This window comes from Bos mutus, chromosome 16 (genome assembly GCF_027580195.1).
Source record: "Bos mutus isolate GX-2022 chromosome 16, NWIPB_WYAK_1.1, whole genome shotgun sequence".
NCBI classification, from domain to species: Eukaryota; Metazoa; Chordata; class Mammalia; order Artiodactyla; family Bovidae; genus Bos; species Bos mutus.
Window position 1 is genome coordinate 59,985,780 of NC_091632.1, and position 20,011 is coordinate 60,005,790.

Consider the following 20,011-nt stretch of genomic DNA (forward strand, 5'->3'; position numbering starts at 1 on the left):
ATACACTGATAATATTTTTCTTTAAACAGAAAATTAACTTTTAAAGATATTTAAATAATAAGATAATGGTTTTATATATTTAGCCATATATACCTACCATTTCTGGCATTCATCACTACTCTGTGTAGGTTCATTATATCCGTCTCTTGTCATTTTTCTTATGCCTAAAGGTTTTCCCTTAACATTTCTTATGGTGCAGGTATCCTGGTGAATTTTTTCAGCTCTTGTATATTGAGGTAGGGGGGCGGGGAAAGAGTCTTCATTTTTGAAAAATATTTTGCTGCATATAATGTTGGAGATCAACAGTATTTCTCAAGTATATTAAAAGATATTATTCTACTATATTCTCTCATGTCTTGTTCCCAATAAGAAATCTGATGTCAATGTTATCTTGGTTTCTAAAATATCTCTTTTCTCTGGCTAATACTGCTCTTTATCACTTAACTTTGTGCAATCTGATTATTATATATGTCCATTTGATCCCTGGGTCAGGAAGATCCCCTGGAGGAGGAGATGGCAACCCACTCCAGTATTCTTTCCTGAGAAATTCTGTGGACAGAGGAGCCTACTAGACTATACTCCATGGGGTCACAAAGAGTTGGACATGATGAGCAACTGAGCACAAGCACATATCTTTGTGTAGTTTTTTTCATGCTTTTCATACTTGAGTTTCACTGAACTTTTTGGCTCTGTAGGTGCAGCTTTTATAAAGTTTAGAAATTTTTCATCCTTTATTTCCTCAAATAATTTTCTGAACACCTCTCTATCCTTTCCTCCAGGGATTCCAGTTAAACGTATTAGATTGCTTGAAAAGTGTCCCCACAGCTCACTGATAATCTGTTCAGTTTTCTTTTTTCCCCCTATCCTTTTAGATGTCTTCTATTGCTGTATCTTCAAGTTCACTAATCTTTTCATCAACGATGTCTAGTCTAGCATTAATCCCACACAATATATTTTCACCAGAGGCGTTTCATCTCTAGAAGTCTGACTTGATCTTTTCCAAAAAATATTTTTCATGTCTCTACATTAACATTTTAAATATCTGAAACATGGCAGTAATAACTGTTTAATACCATCATATAATTCTAACATCTCTGACAGTTCTTTGTTGGCTTTGGCTGATTTTTCTCATTATCACAGGTCATCTTTTCTTGCCTCTGCACGCCTGATAATCTTTGACAGGATGCCATACTTTGTGAATAAATGTGATGGTCAATTTTTTACATCAGTTTGACTGATCCTAGGGTACCCAGTGGCAGCCCACTCCAGTACTTTTGCCTGGAAAATCCCATGGACGGAGGAGCCTGGTGGGCTGCAGTCCATGGGGTCACTAAGAGTTGGACAAGACTGAGCGACTTCACTTTCACTTTTCACTTTCATGCACTGGAGAAGGAAATGGCAACCCACTCCAGTGTTCTTGCCTGGAGAATCCCAGGGACGGGGGAGCCTGGTGGGCTGCGTCTATGGGGTCACACAGAGTCGGACACGACTAAAGTGACTTAGCAGCAGCAGCAGAGTACCTAGATTAAATGTTATTTGGGGCTATGTCTTTGTGTGTTTCCAGATGAGATTAGCATTTGAATTGATACAATAAGTAAAGTAGATTGGCTTCCTCACTGTGAGTGGGGATCATTCAATCCATCAAGGCCCTGAAGACAACAAAATGCAGAAGGAAAAATTTGTCCCTTCCTTCTTGATTGCTCAAGCTGGAACATCAGTCTTCTGCTCCTGGTGCTCCTGGTTCTCAGGCCCTCAGACCAAGGGAAGAATCAGTTCCCCTGGTTCTCAGGTCTTTGGACTTGGACTGATTACAGCCCAACTTTACAGGGTCTCCAGCTTGCAGACTGCAGACTGTGGGACTTCTTAGCCTCCATTTGTAACTCAATTCCTTAAAATAAATCTCTTCTTGTATGTATATCCTACTGGTTCTGCTTCTCTAGAGAACCCTGACTAATACACCAGATATTCTTAAGCTTTGTTCTGGGAGGCAGGTAAATTGCTGGGGAACAGTTTGGTTCTATTGAGTCTTGCTTTTAAGATTTGTTAAGGAGGACATGAACAGCATTTAGGCTGAGGCAAGAACCTTCTGAGACTCTACCCAATTCCCTTAGAATTACGAGGTACTATTTCTGGCCCTGTGTCAGCAACTGTCTCTTCTACTCACTAAATCAAGGTCACTCTCTGCCCTTAAGTCGTCTGTCACCCTCATGTGTGATCAGTACTCTGGTGAATACTCGGGCCTTTGGGAAATCCCCAGGGCTCGCTCTCTGTGTAGCTCTCCTCTTGGGCTTCCACCTTGTGAATCCAGGCTGCTTTGCTTCTCCTGGACTTTCAGCTCCATTTCCTCAGTTCAGGGGTTCTCCTCTCTGTGCCACAGCCTGGGAAGTCTCTCAACGCAGTGAGATGTGACAATGGTAAACCTCATGGCGTCTGTTCTCCAGCTTTCAGAAGCTACTGTTCTTTGTTGCCTGATGACTTGAAAACTGTTGTGTCATGTATTTTGTCTCAGTTTTTTTCTTTTTAGCTGTTTTAGTTGGCAGAGTAAAGCTGGTATCTATAAATCTACCTTGGCTAGATGCAGAAAAGTGAAAGTTGCTGAGTCGTGTCTGACTCTTTTCGAACCCCATGGACTGTGTAGCTCACAGGGCTCCTCTGTCCGTGGGATTCTCCAGGCAAGAATACTGGAGTGGGTTGCCATTTCCTTCTTTAGGGGAATCTTCCTGATCCAGGGATTGAACATGCATCTCTTATGTCTCTTGCATTGGCAGGCAAGCTCTTTACCACTAGCACCACATAGAAAGCCCAGATGCAGAAATCACTTGCTTATTTTTTAATGGCAGGGCAGATAATGAAATTAATTTTAAAATTACCTATAGAGGAACATATCAACAGGTTGGATGGAAATAGGACAAAAGTTAGACTTCTCTGAACAGACTTTGTTCTACAAATTGACTTTGGCTCTTGTAAATTTGTTAGAAAATTAGAAAATTTAAAAATCTTTTTTAAAAAAAATCCCTAAAAATTGAAAGCAAAAATGAAACAACTAAGCTAACTATGTCAACTTAATAGCAGGACAACATAAAAGGATTATTTTCAAGGATACCCCAGTGGGATACAGGTTAAAGACAAAATGAGCTGCAAAATACCCTTGCAATATTTTCAGCAACACATTGTGGGTGGTAGTGTTGATATGGTATTTTTAATACTGTTATGTGAATATTGTAAAATAAGATAAATAATTATGTTGATGTCATTAAAAACTGGGATTTCCAACATCGGAGGAAAAAAATACAATATCAGATAGATGTGCTTAAGTAAAATTCCATTAGCATCTGGAACTCTGATTGGGAATATCTAAATGGCATCATAATGAACAGTCACACAAAAAACCTCCCTTATATCCTAGCTTTGTCCTCTGAAAAGGCCTAGAAATGATGGCCAACTCTAAAGCGGTAAGTGATCTTAGTATCCAGAATGTTGCCTCTGAATACCATTTCCCAGTGAAAGGAAAAAAAGACTCTTTAGAGAAATAGCTCCTTCAAGATTTGGGCAGGAAATGTACAAAATGAGCTTGGAACATCTTGTTACACTAGAAAGCAAGGAAGGTATCAATGACCATGAGATGACGGCAAAAGAGCCCAGGAGCAAAGCTAAAGAGGCTCCCAGTAACCAAAAATGGGAGAGATGGAGCATTGATAAGAATAACAACTATTGTGGGTTATAACAAACCAAATACTTTAAAATTCATGCATCATAATGATTCTTAGAAAAGAGAAGAAACACACATAAACCTTTGGGGCATCTTTGGATAATGCTGGTAAGACAACTCATTATTTTGAAAACTACTTAAACAGAAAGAATCAAATATTTATACTGCCTTAACTATACAAACCAATCTCAGTATAAAGAACAGTTGATTATTAAGTTTCTCTTTGTAGAAGTGTCCCAACCTTTAAATGATGTGGGAACGCTATAAGTAGACAGTTACCATTCTACAGCCTATAATACAGACATTCTAATCAATGTCACCAATTGCTAGTAACATGAAGAAAAAGAGGGACATCCAGACAACAGATGCCTCCTGATGGAAGTATACAAACATCTTTTATTAAGTATTCCTGCCAAACAAAAATGAAACTGAATCTGGACTCCCAATATGACTAAGCAATTACCAAGAAATATAAACAACAAGGGAAAATGTTCAATTGTACTAGAGGAATGCACTTAGCAAAACCCACACTATGGTACTTCCTAGCAGCCAAACAAACCTGTCTCTTTAATGAATACACTGAACTAACAAATAAAATACAACAAACAAACAAAAAGAAGACATGTACAGACTGAGTTAACTAATCTGATACTTGCCCTGCCACTGAAAATAACTAGAAAACTGGACAAAATTTATAGGAAAAAAAAAAAGTTTTTCAGGTAGAGAACAAGAGGTAACACACAATTGTGACTCCTGAGGAAAGGCTAACACATTAGTTAAGCCCTGTGATCACCCAACTTTTTACCTGGAGGTACTTTCTAGACAGCAATATAGGGAAGGTAAGCAGAATATACCAATCTTGCCAAGGAGGCAGAGATCAGAGTTCAGGGAGGCTGAGGTGCCTGACACATGTACGGACAGTTACGGGGAAAGATGAGAACTACAGAGAAAAAAGAGTTTTAGGAATCTGCAAGGATGTCTCCTTCAGTCGTGGGCTAAATTCAAAGCAGCACCTGTATAAGCAAGATTCCGCGAGGATCAGCAAAGAACAACTACAGGCAAAAAGAACAACTTACAAGGAGGCTGGAAGCTGAACAATTTCCAGTTAATGCAGGGCTGGGAGACATCTGTATTCCAGCTAGTCAGCATGAATTGACCTTAATGAATGCTCAGGGCATTTAGTAGATTCCAGAAGAATAACATCATTACAGTAGGGAAACACTAGCCCTGGAGTAAATACTACTATACACACTATACCTCGCAACAAATCTTAAAAATAAGTCTAGAAAGGATCAAGCAGATCTTCAAATAGCTTAACAGTCTAGAAAAACAAACTTCAACACTTTTTTAAAGGAACCCACCAAAATACAGGCACCCATCATTCACATTCCCAGTGCCTAGTATTCAAAAAGAAAAACAATCAAACCAAAAAAAAAAACCAAAAACACCAAACCTCTAGACATGAAAAAAAGCAGAAAAATGTATCCCATTTAAGAGATAAGTCAACCTACAAAAATAGACCAAGAAATTGCAAGAGATGACAGAATGTTAGCTTTGCTGCTGCTGCTGCTAAGTCGCTTCAATCGTGTCCGACTCTGTGCGACCCCATAGACGGCAGCCCACTAGGCTCCTCTGTCCCTGGGATTCTCCAGGCAAGAACACTGGAGTGGGTTGCCATTTCCTTCTCCAATGCGTGAAAGTGAAGTCTCTCAGTCGTGCCCGACTCTTAGCGACCCCATGGACTGCAGCCTACCAGGCTCCTCCGTCATTTGCCAGGCAAGAGTACTAGAGTGGGGTGTCATTGCCTTTAAGGGGCTTTAAAAGAATCATTTAAAAATATATTTAAGAAATTTTTTTTAATGACCATACTGAGGAGAGAAATGGAAGATATAAAATAAAACTAAGTGGAACTTTTAGAGCTAAAAAATAAAATAACCAAAATCAAAATTTTACCTGATGGCTTAAGAGCAGATAAGATACCACAAAAGATCAATAACTTAAAGTAGCAACAGGAAATACTTAAATTACATAAAAAGTACTTAAAGTACATAAAAAGACTAAATAACAACAACAACAAAGAACAGAGCCTCAGTGACCTGTGGAACTACATAAAATGAGCTAACATAAATACAGTTAGAGTCCTAGAAAGAGAGGCAAGAGAAGGATGAACACAAAAATTTTTGAAAAAAATGTGAAAACACAGAACTGCATACAGAAAGGGTGAATTTTACTAGATATAAATTATGCTTTAATTAATCTGACTTTTTAAAAAGGTGTTTATTTATAGATGACATGGTCATCTACACAGAGAATCCTATGAAATCTACACCCCCCCCTTAGAAATAATAGATAATTTAGTAAGATAATAAGTAAGGTCAGTACAAAAAATTCAACTGTATTTCTACATATCAGCAAAAAATTGCAAACAAAATGTAAAAAAAATTCCATTTAGAACATCAAGAACCATGAAATACCTGGCATACATAAACAAAATATGCATGAAACTTGTACACGGCAAAGTACAAAGCCCTGTTGAGAGAATATAAAGATCTAAATGAATGCAGAGATGAACTTAGTTCATCTTCATTAGAAGCCTTAATATTTATTGATACCAGTTCTTCCCAAATTCATCTATGGATTCAGTATAAGAACAATCAAACGCTCAGCATGCTTTTTTGTAGCAAGTGGTAAGTTGATTCTAAACTTTATATGAAAATGCAAAGGAAATGCAGGGACCAAAACAATTTCACAAAGGAACTACCTGATTGCAAAACCTACTATAAAGCTACAGTAATCAAAACAGTGTGGTGGTGTCTGAGGATAGGATCAACAGAACAGAGTCCATGGGGTCACTGAGGGTCGGACACGACTGAGCGACTTCACTTTCACTTTTCACTTTCATGAATTGGGGAAGGAAATGGCAACCCACTCCAGTGTTCTTGCCTGGAGAATCCCAGGGATGGGGGAGCCTGGTGGGTTGCCGTCTATGGGGTCGCACAGAGTCGGACATGACTGAAGTGACTTAGCAGCAGTAGCAGCAGCAGAGTCCAGAAAGAGACATATATATATATGTGGTCAACTGACCTCCACTCAAGGTGCCAATGTAATTTAAAGGGGAAAGAAATGGTATGGGAGCAAATGGATATTCATTTGGGGGGGAAAAAATAAAACATGATCTCTACCTCACAACATTCACAAAAATTTACTCAAAATGGAACAAAGTCTTAATCATGAACGGGTATAACAATAAAACTTCTAGAAGAAAATATGAAAATATTCACATCATTGGAACTATCTATGATTCCTTAGGCAGGAGACAAAAGGCACTTACCATAAAAGTGAACATTAATAAAATGGTGCTCATCAAAGTTAAAAATTTGCTCTTCAAAAGACAATGCTAAGAAACTGAAAGGCCAAGCCAGAGTTTGGAAGCAATTATTTGCAGTATGTATCTGAGAAAGGAGTTGTATCTAAATTATGTGAATATAAAGAACTCTTAGACTTTAATACTTATAAAAAAAAAACAAATACCAGTTTAAAGAAGGACAAAAGATTTAAAAAGCTATTTCACACATAAGCCCATGAAAAAGTATGGCCACATGAAAAAGGGCTCAACATCATTAAGCATCAGGAAATATAATTAAAACCTCAAAGGCATGCCCACTAGAATAGCTACACTTTAAGGCTGATAATACCAAATGTTAGGAAATATGTGACCAAAGGGAAGTTTTATAAATTGTTAGTGGAAATATAAAATGGTACAGTCACTTTGGAGAGCAGTTGAGCAGTTTCCAAGATAAAATAAACTTACCATGAGGCTGGGCTGTTTCACACCTAACTATAAACCCATTTATAACTATAATTCTACAACAGGAAAAGCTAATGCATAGTGAGAAAAAGTTTTGTCAATGGTTGCCTAGAACAGGTGGTTTGGGTAAGATACACTGAGAAGGTATGCAAAGGAACTTTTTCAAACAAAAGAAATGTTCCATATTTGGTTATGGTTGTTTTTACATAAGTGTTTATATTTGTTAAAATTCATTCCTAGAATTACATATACACTTTGTTATATGTAATTTATATCTGATTAAAAGGTTGATTTAAGACATGTATGAACCCCTTATAACTTTTGGACCTCAAGATCCTGAACTGAGTAAGAATAATTTTAAAAGGAAGGGAGGGGATTCTGAAATGTGTCCAAAAATGGGTGATATTAAGGAATTACTGTTAAGTTGAGTGATGGGCCATAATTTCATTTCACTATTTTCTCTTTACTATTACCATTTTGAAATTTTCCATGCTAAAACACTAAAGGAAAAAAAAAATTGAAGCATAACTTCAAATATTTAAATGATTACTATGTAAAAAAGGAATTAGATTCTAAGAGAAAAAAATTATATGGAGAAAAATTTGGAGTCAATATATGAATAAACTAGCCAACAAAGCAATGTGTAGTCTTATAAGACAGATGGCTCACACTAGGAATTGTTGATGCCCAGACCCCATAACTACTAGTCAGGGCTGGAGTAGAGGAAATTAGCGCAGTTTGTAAAAAGTTGAATTAGTTGCTCTCTCAGATTTCCTCTAGCCTGGAGATTCCATCAACTGCTGATCTATGCATCTGACTTCTGGTGCAGTTTTGCCAAACAAGTCAGCACCCCATTATTTCCCAGCTCTACAAATAGTTATCTGTACTACTTATCTGATACTTTACAACAGCTATTTCGTGTTTCCCATTTTTCCAATTTCCATATATACTTGATATGTCCTTTTTTAAGCCTTTCATAAATCAGAATCATGCTTTATACCTCTTTATACCTCTTAGACTCTTCTATTCCTAACATAATACTCTATACATATTGGGCCATCCAAATACTTTCTTGACGATAACCTTTCAAGTCACTGTTACTTTGTAATATGCACCCTTTTCTCTTGCCATTCATGTCTGTGTCTTCTCCCGTTATCCCTCAAGCAGAAATAATATCCTCTACCACATCTGTGTCCTCCAACCCAGGTCTACAACAGGGCTCTGTGCATACCCACCAATAAAATGAACAAAGAACTCCTCCCACATCTGGAGGCTGTTAACTTTTAGAAGTGATGATGATTCATGCTGATAACCAAATTCTAATTCTGAGATCGCCTTCATCACTGAAAATTTCCTTCAGAACTCTAACTGCACAGGGCATACACATTCACTGGGGTGGCTGCCACTACCACAAACACGGAGAAAACTGAAAAGTTTCCTCTAACTTTCCCATCCTGGCGGCCTTTCTCCTGAATTCCCTGCAGTATCCAGTATTTTTATACTGCCCTCTCTGATCATCCAAATGAGAAGCGGGCGGGGGGATGAGATCTTATAAAATGCCAGGCACTACACTATATGCTTGATATTATCGATTCATTTAATTCTTACAACTGGGGTAGGTATTATCTGCATTTTAAAGATGAAAAAACTGAGGTTCAAACTTAAGTAATCTACCCAAGTTTCTAAATGACGGACCTGGGATTTGAAACCAGATTTATCCTCACTCAAAACCCATGTGTATAACAGAACAAAAAAATAACCCCTTTTCCTTAAAAAGTCTTGAAATAACAGAACCTGGAAGATAGATATCTATTTTTGATGCAGAGTATACTTTATAGCTCCAAGGGCAACTTGGCCTCTGAATTCTGAAAGCTTGCTCGTTCCCATCATTTACCAAGAATGTCCAATTCCAGAAAATACCACAAGGGGGCGATAAGCCCTAAACAGCTTAGATCACATTCAATGGATGGACGGACTAAATGATGTCTCATATGGATCAGAATTCCTTAGACAGATAAATTTGAATAAATACTTCTGCCGTAAGTGACTCTTTCTAAGAACAAATATGACTATACTTATTTCCTGCTTAAAACCTTCACAGGATCTCTAACACAACCTACCATGACATACAACCTCCTGTACCTGAGCCCATCTCCCTCCACAAGACCACGCACGCCCCTCGAACTCTATACTTGGACAATGCCAAGTAACCTTTTCTTCATGTCCCATTTCCCCAAACATACTTCTGTGTGCCTGTGCACTCAACCCATCCACCTCCCTAGCCCTATTCAACAACAAATTACACATCAAACTACACGGATCCTGCAACTCGGCTCAGAAGATGTCTCAGCTAACTTCTGACCTCCTCTGCCCGTCCTCCCACCTCAGTGAATCAATTTATTTAACATACTCTCACAGCATCAGGTAAATACGTCTCTTCTTTCCCATATCATATTGTGTTTCAAGTGAATTTCATTCTCTCCCTGTTAGACCAAAAGATCCCTGAGGGTACAAGGTGTGCAGATGCCTAGCACTGGCCGCCAACGTTATCGCCAAGTGCTGAACTGAACTAAGAACCCACCACCATCACACACCTGTGGCTTATTTCAGAGGCTGCCTTCAAAGGCGTAGGAGTAGTTTTCATAAAGACATTATAAATTCTTCATCTCATGCTTAAAATCAACTTGAAAATGGTAATAATTAACATTGTATTTGAAAAAATTACATGTCAAACTTACCGTCTTAGTTAAATGAAACACAAGTGAGTATATGAAAGCAATTGCATTTTCCAGAGGCGTGACACTTGCTGGTTCTTCAGTATTTGCTGCCAGCTGCTTTTGGGCATCATCAGCATTGACAGGAGTGCCTTGTGGTGTAATTATCCCTAAAGTTGAAGGAGAAAGCAAATATTTTATTTAAGCTTCAGAATAAGTTTTGTTTCCCTTCATTTTAAATATTTATCAAGTGCCCACTGAATATTAGTCTCTCTACCTGGATATGTGCTTCTCCTGAAGATAATTATATATTAAAAAAATGTCAGAACCCCCACGAGAGCCATCACATCCTCAAATATAAAATGAACACTATCTCCAACCTGCCAGCAATCCCTCCATCACATCCCTGGCAATGCAACTGCTGTCTGAATAATACAGGCTCACGGGGATTGAGGAACACAGAATTTTATGCTTTTCCTATAGACACACTTATCACATTTAACAAACATTTATTTAGTGCTGGTGACTTACTGTATTAGAAACTTCAGGCAAACAATGAGAAAGAGAAGAGTGTCAGTTTGCAAACTTACACCTACGCTCAGCACAGAATCTGGCACCTGGCAGGCACTGAATGCATGAATGACGGCTACAAAGGGAGGATGGCAAACACCAAGAGACGAAAGGGAACCGCTTACAGGTAGGGGCCTGGTGTAGCTCTGCGAAAGAGGTCCAATTCTACCTCTACCTGGAAGGATCTCTACATGAGGTGGAGGTAGGGAAGGAATTTCAGGAGTTTTGGGGGTCTGGGGTGTTTCTTATAAACAGCTAGGAGTCCAAGAAGTAACTAACGAGAAGTAGGATTAGTTGCCATGCAGATGTCTTCCAACCCTAAGACTCCACTGCTACTGACCTATGAATCTGACCACTGGTGAAGTTTTCCCAAGCAGGTTAGAACCTCATCTGAGATGCATGAAGGGAGATTTGGGAAGATCATCTTCTAAAGAAGGGCATGGCAACCCACTCCAGTATTCTTGCCTGGAGAATCCCAGAGACAGAGGAGCCTGGTGGGCTACAGTCCATGGGGTCGCAGAGAATCGGACACGAATGAGCAACTAATACTTTCACTTTCACGGTTCAGTCTCTAAAGGAAGCTGTGTCACTTGGTGGTGAGACTTAAAGGATGAGGCAAGACATCTGGTTTTAATTCTGCAAGCAAAATCTTGCAGAGAGTTTCTGACCAAGAAGGTATCAAGTTATTCAGTACATGACTTACTATCAACGAGGAAAACATTTTTGAGTTACAAGAGTTTAGAAGTACAGAGTATTGCATATGAACGCAATATCCTCTGGAACACAAGAGACCTCTGATATGCCATTTCTTCTCAAATTAGCTGAATTCCTCTTCCTGCTGTGACCTCTCCTATATTTTGAAGGGCTGAGGTGGTCAGGGAGGCAGCCCAGTGCCGCTGGGCCTGCGGTATCATAGCGTAAGACTCTACCTATGGTTAGAGACCACAACTTCTAAAAACACAAAACGATAATGATGTTGTATCACAATACTGGATAGACAAAATAACACAAATCGGCTGTTCTTCTGATTTATCAGTAAAGTGAGTGAGCTACACAAAAATTAGAACGCCGTTGATACTAATACTGGGGCTGCATTTTTAAAAACCTTATTTTGGGTGGGCGGGGGGAGGGAGGGGACATATATATACCTATGGCTGATTCATATTGATGTATGGCAGAAACCAACACAACAGTGTAATTATCCTCCAATTAAAAATAAATGAATTTTAAAAAATCCTTTATTTTGAAAACAACTTTCTCAATCCAAATGAAATCTGCTACTCACTGTCCCACTGGATGTTTATTGTGCTCTGTGATTAAGTAGTGATACTATTCCCAAGGTTCTGCCTCCACTGGACTGTTACCTCCTGCAAAGTTCTGCACTGTTTCCTCTAATCTTATAGTATAAGGATGCTGCTGCTGCTGCTAAGTCGAGTCAGTCGTGTCCGACTCTGTGCGACCCCATAGACGGCAGCCCACCAGGCGCCCCCGTCCCTGGGATTCTCCAGGCAAGAACACTGGAGTGGGTTGCCATTTCCTTCTCCATTGCGTGAAAGTGAAAAGTGAAAGTGAAGTCACTCAGTCTCGTCTGACTCTTGGCGACCCCATGGACTGCAGCCTACCAGGCTCCTCCATCCATGGGATTTTCCAGGCAAGAGTACTGGAGTGGCTTACCATTGCCTTCTCCAGTATAAGGATAAGGATATCTAGACGTAAATATCCCCTTCACAGATTTAAAAGAAGCTTTACCATGTCTAGGTAGCATATTAACAAAAGACCTGAGCTACAATGTACTCTATTGGGAGTGGGATGGAGGAGAGAACAGAAGGAAACAGAATTTGAGACACAGAGCTGCTGCTGCTACTAAATCACTTCAGTCGTGTCCGACTCTGTGCGACCCCATAGATGGCAGCCCACCAGGCTCCCTGTCCCTGGGATTCTCCAGGCAAGAACACTGGAGTGGGTTGCCATTTCCCTCTCCAATGCATAAAAGCGAAAAGTGAAAGTGAAGTCGCTCGGTTGTGTCCGACTCTTAGCGACCCCATGAACTGCAGCCTACCAGGCTCCTCCACCCATGGGATTTTCCAGGCAAGAGTACTGGAGGAGGGTGCCATTGCCTTCTCCGAGACACAGAGCAGTAGTTCTCAAACTTCAACTTCTAACAGGTCAGAATTCCCTGGAGGGATTGTTAAACAAGATCTCTGGTCTCCACGCCCAGTTTCCCCGCTGTTGGTCTGGCTGAAAACTGCTGGTTTTAAGCATAAGACTTTTTAAGAATAGTATTTTAGATTTCCATTACTCACATAAGCTAATGCCCGCCAAGTACTGGTTGGTAGATTAGTTATAGTCTCTGACCTGTTTGCTATTACTGATCTCCATCTGTCTTGACTCCTGCTTTTCTCTGCTAGTTCTGAGAGGGTAACAGGCAGAAAGGCCAGGGGTCTCCAAACGAGGAAATAGCCTACAAGTGTCAGACATTTTTCTCTCTCCTAAGGGGCAGGAGGAAACAAACTAGCGATATTTTTTCCTTCTCTATACAAATTTAAAAGGAGGTTTCTCCTAAAATACTGTGTTGCCATAATGACACCTGGTTTCCCTTGAAGTTAACTTCTCAAACCTAGAGATAACCAATGCCTTTTTCTTATGGAAATGTTTGTCTTAAGCTATGCTAATGTACTATGCATTTATCCCAAACTCTGTCTTCAAGTCGGTTCCACCTCTTGGCTCAGAACCTGCTTGACAAACCAGTATGTTATACTCAGATATTGTTCCCCTAATCTATGTAAATGAAACTATTTGTATGGTGGTCTGCTCTTCTTCAAGATTCAAGTTAATCATTTTATGGTCTAGGATAAACCATTTGGTGCCAAGATTATTCCAAAATGCATCTTATGGGTGAGGGGCCTGGTGCCATTCTAAATTTTAAGACATTCCTTTCTTTCATAAACAGACTGCTAGTGACTATATAACATCCAGCTGAAGACTAGCAGGGGTGTACTCTTCTGCCCCCTTCTGATGCCTATGTCAAAAGCTTTCTCTATGTCCTTTATACTTTAATAAAACTTTATTACACAAAAGCTCTGAGCGATCAAGCCTTGTCTCTGGCCCCGGATTGAATTCTTCTCCTCTGGGGGCCAAGAATCCCGATGTCTTTGCATGATTAAACAACAACCTTTCAGTTCCAGGATTTCTTACTTTTAAAATGCATTTATGCCTGTGTTATGGTCCCCTCCATTTCTTACTTTTATCAACAAATTTCCTAGCGGGTCTTCTCTAGGACAGGGTTCTACTTTGTAAAGAAAAATTAGCACATGTTACCTGGGTCTCCATCTTCCTCGGTTTGCGGCTTCTGGGCCACTCCTGAGGTACCCATGTCCCTGGTCACGGGTTGAGCCAAATGGCTGGGCTCTTTGGGAATCTGCATCAGAGGAACTTCCATGTGCTCCTGTGGGAAGTTCTCCTCCAGTGGTGGCTGTGTGTCTACAGGAGAGAAGAACACATTGGGCTGGCAAAGCTCAATGACAAGTCCCCCTCCAGCATGCCCCAAGCACACAACTCCGTGGCCCCCCACCCTGCCCTCCATGCGCTGGCACCCCACAGGGCAAAACTGGGCAAGGAAAGAAGAGTTTCAACTGCTTTCTCTCACATTATGGATATCTAATCTACATGATAAAATTTATGGAGAAACTCTGATCCCAAAGCATTTCATAAATATCTTTCCTGTAAGGACTTCAATAAACCTAACTTCCCTTGGCAAACCAACATATGCCCACACAGAAAAATGTGGAAAAGGGAATTCTAGTCAAGAGCAGAAATAGCAAACATCTACTCCACAAAGAAGTAACACATCTCCTCCACACAGAAGCAGGCTTGCTTCACAGAGCTGGTACAGGGAAGGGCGTGACATGAAAAGGCAGCTCGCCGAGGTGCCTTTCAAATCTCTTCAAAGTATACCTAAGAGTCTGTATACCTCCCATCTCAGAAGCACGGGGACAGAGGAAAGAGCATGGAGCTAGGAATCAACTTTTCTAGGGTTCTGCCTCAGGGTCTGTCCAGTCGCTCTGTAAGGAATGGCTTCTATGTCAAGTGCTGTGTTAGGAGGCTCTGCATCCTGGTTCCATTCCTTGGTTGGAATGGAATCTGAATGCAAGAACTCAAGGGCTTGGTAGAATTTAATTGATCAAAGTGCCTGCCTTAACAGGGCAGGGAAGAACATGGCATCCGTTGAAGATGAAACCTGGGCAGAGGGGTGACTACACTGGAAGTCCAGTAGTTAAGACTCTGCATTTCCGCTGCAGGGGGCTTGGGTTCGATCCCTGGTCTGGGAACTAAGATCTTACACATCGCTCAGTGCGGCCAAAAAACAAAACCAACCAACCAAACAAAAACTTTCTTAAAAAAAAAAAGAAGAATGTTAGAGGGCATGAACTCAGGCAAGGCATCGAGTTAAAAGTTAATGCCAGTCCATCCCTGGACAGACAGGAGTTATTTTATGGTGAAGAAAATGTGTTCAAAAAGTGCTTTCATGAAATTGGTAAGCTGTCACCAGGTCTACTTTGTACACCATTTTCTTGCTCGAGTCTTTTTCTTTTTATAAAGTTTCCTGCAGAGTATGCTACTGGTCTCAACTGTCTAAGTGAAAAGTGGATCAAGAAATATTTATCTATACTCCAGCCTCCAAGAGAGAAGGTGGGAAGGGCCATGTGGACATCCCTGTATTGCCCCTCACCTCTGGGCACATTGGGACCCATGGAGAGAGCTTCAAAGATCAGGCACGAGGCACTTCAGCGGCCCCCTGGCCCCCACGCCTGTTTCTCAAGCCCAACCCTACAAGGCCATAGGTGGGTACCTCACCTTCTGCTGGTCCATCCCAGCCTCCCTCTACAGGCTGTGCTGCTGCTGGGGGAGCAGTCTCCTCCACTGTGGAGTGTTTGTACCTGACGAAATAGATCAGGTCTTGAACATCATCGAGCACTGCAGCCTCCTCAAAGACGCTACTATCCTTCGTTTCCAGGTCTCTGTTTTCCGTCACGCGAGCATCAAGCATGTTCTCTGCCTCTGTCAGAATGTGCGACTCCCAAGCACGAAAGACCTTATCGAGGACTTTCTCCACGTTATAGGGCAGGCTCTCGCGCTGAGCTGACTTCAGCTTGGATGACATGTCCTGGAACATGGCTTCCAGCTTGTGGATGTCAAAGTACTTCTGGAATCGCTGCAGAGACTGCTGATCTTTAAAGAAGCTGCTGATTAGGGGCAAGTCCTCCAAATGGACACTCTCCTCAGGCTGCACAGGGGCATGTGGAGCCCAGGGGAACGGGTCATCGTCAGGGTCCTCGGAAGCAGACCCCCGGCTTCCTGGGCCCACGAATTTCTCTGCATCCTCGTCGTCCTCTTTCGAGGGTTGTACCCCAGGCTTCTCCATGAGCCCTGAGGTCTTTGGGTGGCCCTCATGGTTGTCTTCTTTAAGATAATCAGGATCTTTCTTCTGAGACGCTTCCCCTAACTCTGGAGTCTGATTTTGTTTCTTGCCAGGAAAGTCACTTCCTTCAGAGGGTCTCTGTACCTTCTGATGCACAGGAGAGCTTCCTTCTTTTTCCACCACCAGGCCACCTGCGTCCCTGCCCAGACTGTCTACCGCTTTACCCGCAGTCTCATTTTTTCTTTCATTTTCCGATACATGACTAGTTTCTTCTTTGTTTTTTTCAGTTTCTGGATCAGTATTAATGGCACCTGAAACAGGTTTTTCAGGGTTTTGCAGGTCAACATCTAACCTCTTATCCTGAATCTCAGGGCTTCTTTCTTTAGCCTGCTTTGCACTTATAGCATTTTCATCCTCCAGGAGTTCTTCAGGGCTGTAATCTTCATCTTCTGGGTTTGGTTCTTTTGGGCGGAAGCCTCGCCCTTCTATGCTATCAGTTTGGCCTGTTTTTCTTACTTCCTGCCCTTCATCTGAGGCATCCTTGGTGACCCTGGTGACCTCTTCTTCAGGGAGCTCTCTCTTTTCACTCACTTGCTTATTAACTGCGGCAGCCACACCTCCTTGTTGCCAGGAAAGATTTCTTTCCAGAACGGGCCGCTTTTTTTCCAGGTCTCCTGGCAAGCCCATGTCATCTGGAGAGGAGAACCTGGTCTGATTTTGAAGTTTAAGAAGCCGATCCTTTATAAGTTCTGCGCTCGGATGCTCCCCCGAAAGCACGTGTGGTTTAGGCCCACTTATTGAACCGTCTACTTCGTCCACGCTGTCTTTGGAAGCATTAGGCTGATGATCGCCCGAGGGGGCTGCCACGCCCACAGGTTCCCGTTCAGTCTTTCCTTCCTCCCCTTGATTCCCCGCCGCTTTTGCTTGCGGGACTGAGTCACTCTTTGAGGCACCTTCCAAACTCCGCCCTGAGGGCTTTTCTTCGTGAAGCATTTCTTTGGAGATGTGAACGGCTGCTCCTTTCAGGTCATTCTCTTGGTTAGCAAAGGCTGATTTTAATGTTTCTGTACTTTTTTCAGCAGCTGGTGAAGACCTGAGGTGGCCACTCTGAGAAGAGCCCTGCACAGCCTGGTCTTCTTGCGTCTCGTCCTCTAGCCCTACCTCATGCTGCACCCAGTCCCTCCTGGGCTCCTCAACTTTCCGCCCCTTGTCTTTCATGTGAAGTCCTGCGCCCACTTCTGGGTCGTCGTCACTGTCTGCTTTGGGGACTTCTACATTCACAAGGTGGTCTGCTGCCTTTTCAGGGTCAGTATGATCTTCTGGTCGTGGTTTCCCCAATCTGCTATCCATGACTAATGGGTCATCCTCTTCCTTTGAATCAGAACTCTCTAAATCTGTGTCTGTGTTTTCTTCCCCTTCCATAACATCAGAGAAGACAGTATCTTCCCGGTGTTTCGGTATCTCTTTATCACCCTTTTTGATGCCTGGGGGCTGAGTTTCCTCAACTTTATGCTCTTTGTTTGAATTCTGCTCTTTCTCTGTTGGGTGTTTCTCAATTCCGGAGTGCCCTGGACTTTTCGTATCTTCTCCATCTGTAAAGGTTAGTAACGGCAGCTCATCGAAGTCTTCTTTATTCTCCTCTTCTTCCTTTCCCACTGTGTAATACTCAGGATCCAAATCCTCAACAAAATCGTCCTCTAATGAAGTAACAAGTCTGGTTGTCTCATCATCAGATACCAGTGCATCTGCAGTTGAGCCAAACTTGGTTTTCAAGTCCAGAGTCATTTCTGTTTTCAAAAGTTTATAAGCATCGATCTTCTCCTGCTCGTGCGAGACCTGAGAACTATTGCTGGTTTTGTTGTTTTCACTGTCTGGCACTTTTAACTTATCTTGCAGCATTTCTCCAAAAGATTCAAATGAAGTTCGCTCTCCCTGAGCATGACCTGTTTGACTGTTTACCTGGGGGTGGCTCTTCTGAGCCTCAGATCTTTCCCTGAGTTCCGCAGTGTTTTCTGAGAGTACGCTTTCACTTTCCTCTGAGTTGGGTTTTCCGGGCTCAGGTTCAGCGTCACTTTCATTAGATGCTTCAGGAGGTTCTTCCACACGCTGAGCAGTTTTTTCTTTAACTTTTTCAGAATCTTCAGTGGCAGAATCGTACAATTCCAAAAATCCTAAAAGTTCTTCGACATTATAATTATCAAAATCATCTCTTCCCCCATCAAAACAAACGAAATCTGTCTCCTGCAAGGCAAAGAAAAACATTAGCGTGTCACTAACCGAGTGTCAAAAGAACAAGTGCTTGCCCACGCTAATGACAGAGATGATTGCAAATTCATGTTTGGTCCTGGCGGGGCTTTTGTGCCAACCCTGGGGAGTCAGGAGATAGAAGGATAGACCCCATCTTTCCCTTGGCTTCGTATTTCCATGAGGAAGGGCTCCTACCTGAGTAATGTTCCTGGCTTCCCTTCATTCTCTTTTCCCTAAGGAGGAATGACTCATGTGGCTGGTGGGTTTGTCCTGCACCACCCCTGTTCTCTGCTTGGGCCTGGCTGGAGGGAACACACACCCTCTCTCTTCCATGCTGGCAGTTTTATAAGGGACAGTCCACTAGGAGAGCCCCCTAGTTGGCTAGCTCTGCCTGTGGCTGGGTAAGTCTGTCTCATTCTAGACTGCCATGTTCAAAGCCCATTAATTTCTGCACACTTGAGCTGTGTTCTCCAAAAAGTTTTATCAGTAAGAGATGGTGACATCCTGGTCTCCATCTACCTGCCTGCTGGGTTTCTCAGTTTGTTCTGAGTACAAGTAGGGAAAAGTAGGGCATCATTTATTGGTCCTCCCCACTTCCAGCATTTATACCTGATGCTCTGGGAATTTACCCCATAATAGTTGGTCCAGAAGAAACTAGAAGACCACCCAGCATCTCCCTCATCCTCCCCTCTAGGCTGTACTTTCCTGCTTACCTAGCTGGAGACAAGCAGTACCACCTTGCTGACAGGCTCTCGTTCTACAACGGATTCCTGACTTATACTTTACTTGGACTGGGAAAGTTAAATCAGCTTAAGAAGCATCTTACTGAAATACAAGTGCAGGGGAAGTAAAAATATCGAGGGACAAAGAATGGTGTCAAGGGGCTCCCACTTAACCATCACAAGTATAGCTTGAAGACAAGATTCAGTGAGGGAGACACTCTAAATCAGGGTTCTGATTAGGTGTCAAAGAGATCTGCTTTCAGACTACCCATAAACCTAATACTTTTTTTTAACCTCTGCTAGTAAACAAATTGACATAAAATGGGTCATTAAACAGAGGGAAAAGTTTAAAAACCAACAAAGATAATTTCCTTCCCCTAACTAAACTCTCAGAGTCCTTGGAGAGACCGGACAAGTGTGGCAGGAACGAATGATTCCTCTGTTCACCACGTGCCTTTCTATGCCATTTCTTCATGTTGAGAGAAGCACGGAGTGAGAGGTGCAACAAGAAGGTGGAATCCCCAACAAATGAGGTCTCTGTGACCCACGAGCTGCTGTCTAGCGTATAATTTCCCTCCCAGCAGTATCCTCATTAGGAGCAAGGACTAACAGGCAATCAGGCTGATTTCATGACCCTTGGGAAGACAAAAAGTTTCAAGAATAGCAATGGCTCTGTGACTTCATCTATTCAGCAGAGCTCAGCTGATACATGCCCCAGGCCAGCAGCCTGCACACTCTTGCAGAGACTCCGAAGAGTTGCTCGAAGATTTCTGTTTGAAGGTGGGTTTCAATTCTTATTAATTTTAAAACTCCAGAAAATAA

General features: G+C 41.8%; 1 protein-coding gene across 5 annotated transcripts in view; it reads right to left on the reverse strand.

Moving 5' to 3' along the window:
• Positions 1-20,011, reverse strand: part of MIA3 (MIA SH3 domain ER export factor 3) — a 59,685-nt gene that overhangs the window by 32,031 nt on the left and 7,643 nt on the right. For all 5 annotated transcript variants that reach the window (XM_070385477.1, XM_070385474.1, XM_070385473.1 and 2 more), the window contains 3 exons: positions 15,656-18,461; positions 14,120-14,281; positions 10,256-10,401 (listed from right to left, as the gene is read on the reverse strand). In XM_070385477.1, the coding sequence (XP_070241578.1) occupies positions 10,256-10,401; positions 14,120-14,281; positions 15,656-18,461 (3,114 nt within the window). The remainder of the gene's footprint in view (positions 1-10,255; positions 10,402-14,119; positions 14,282-15,655; positions 18,462-20,011) is intronic.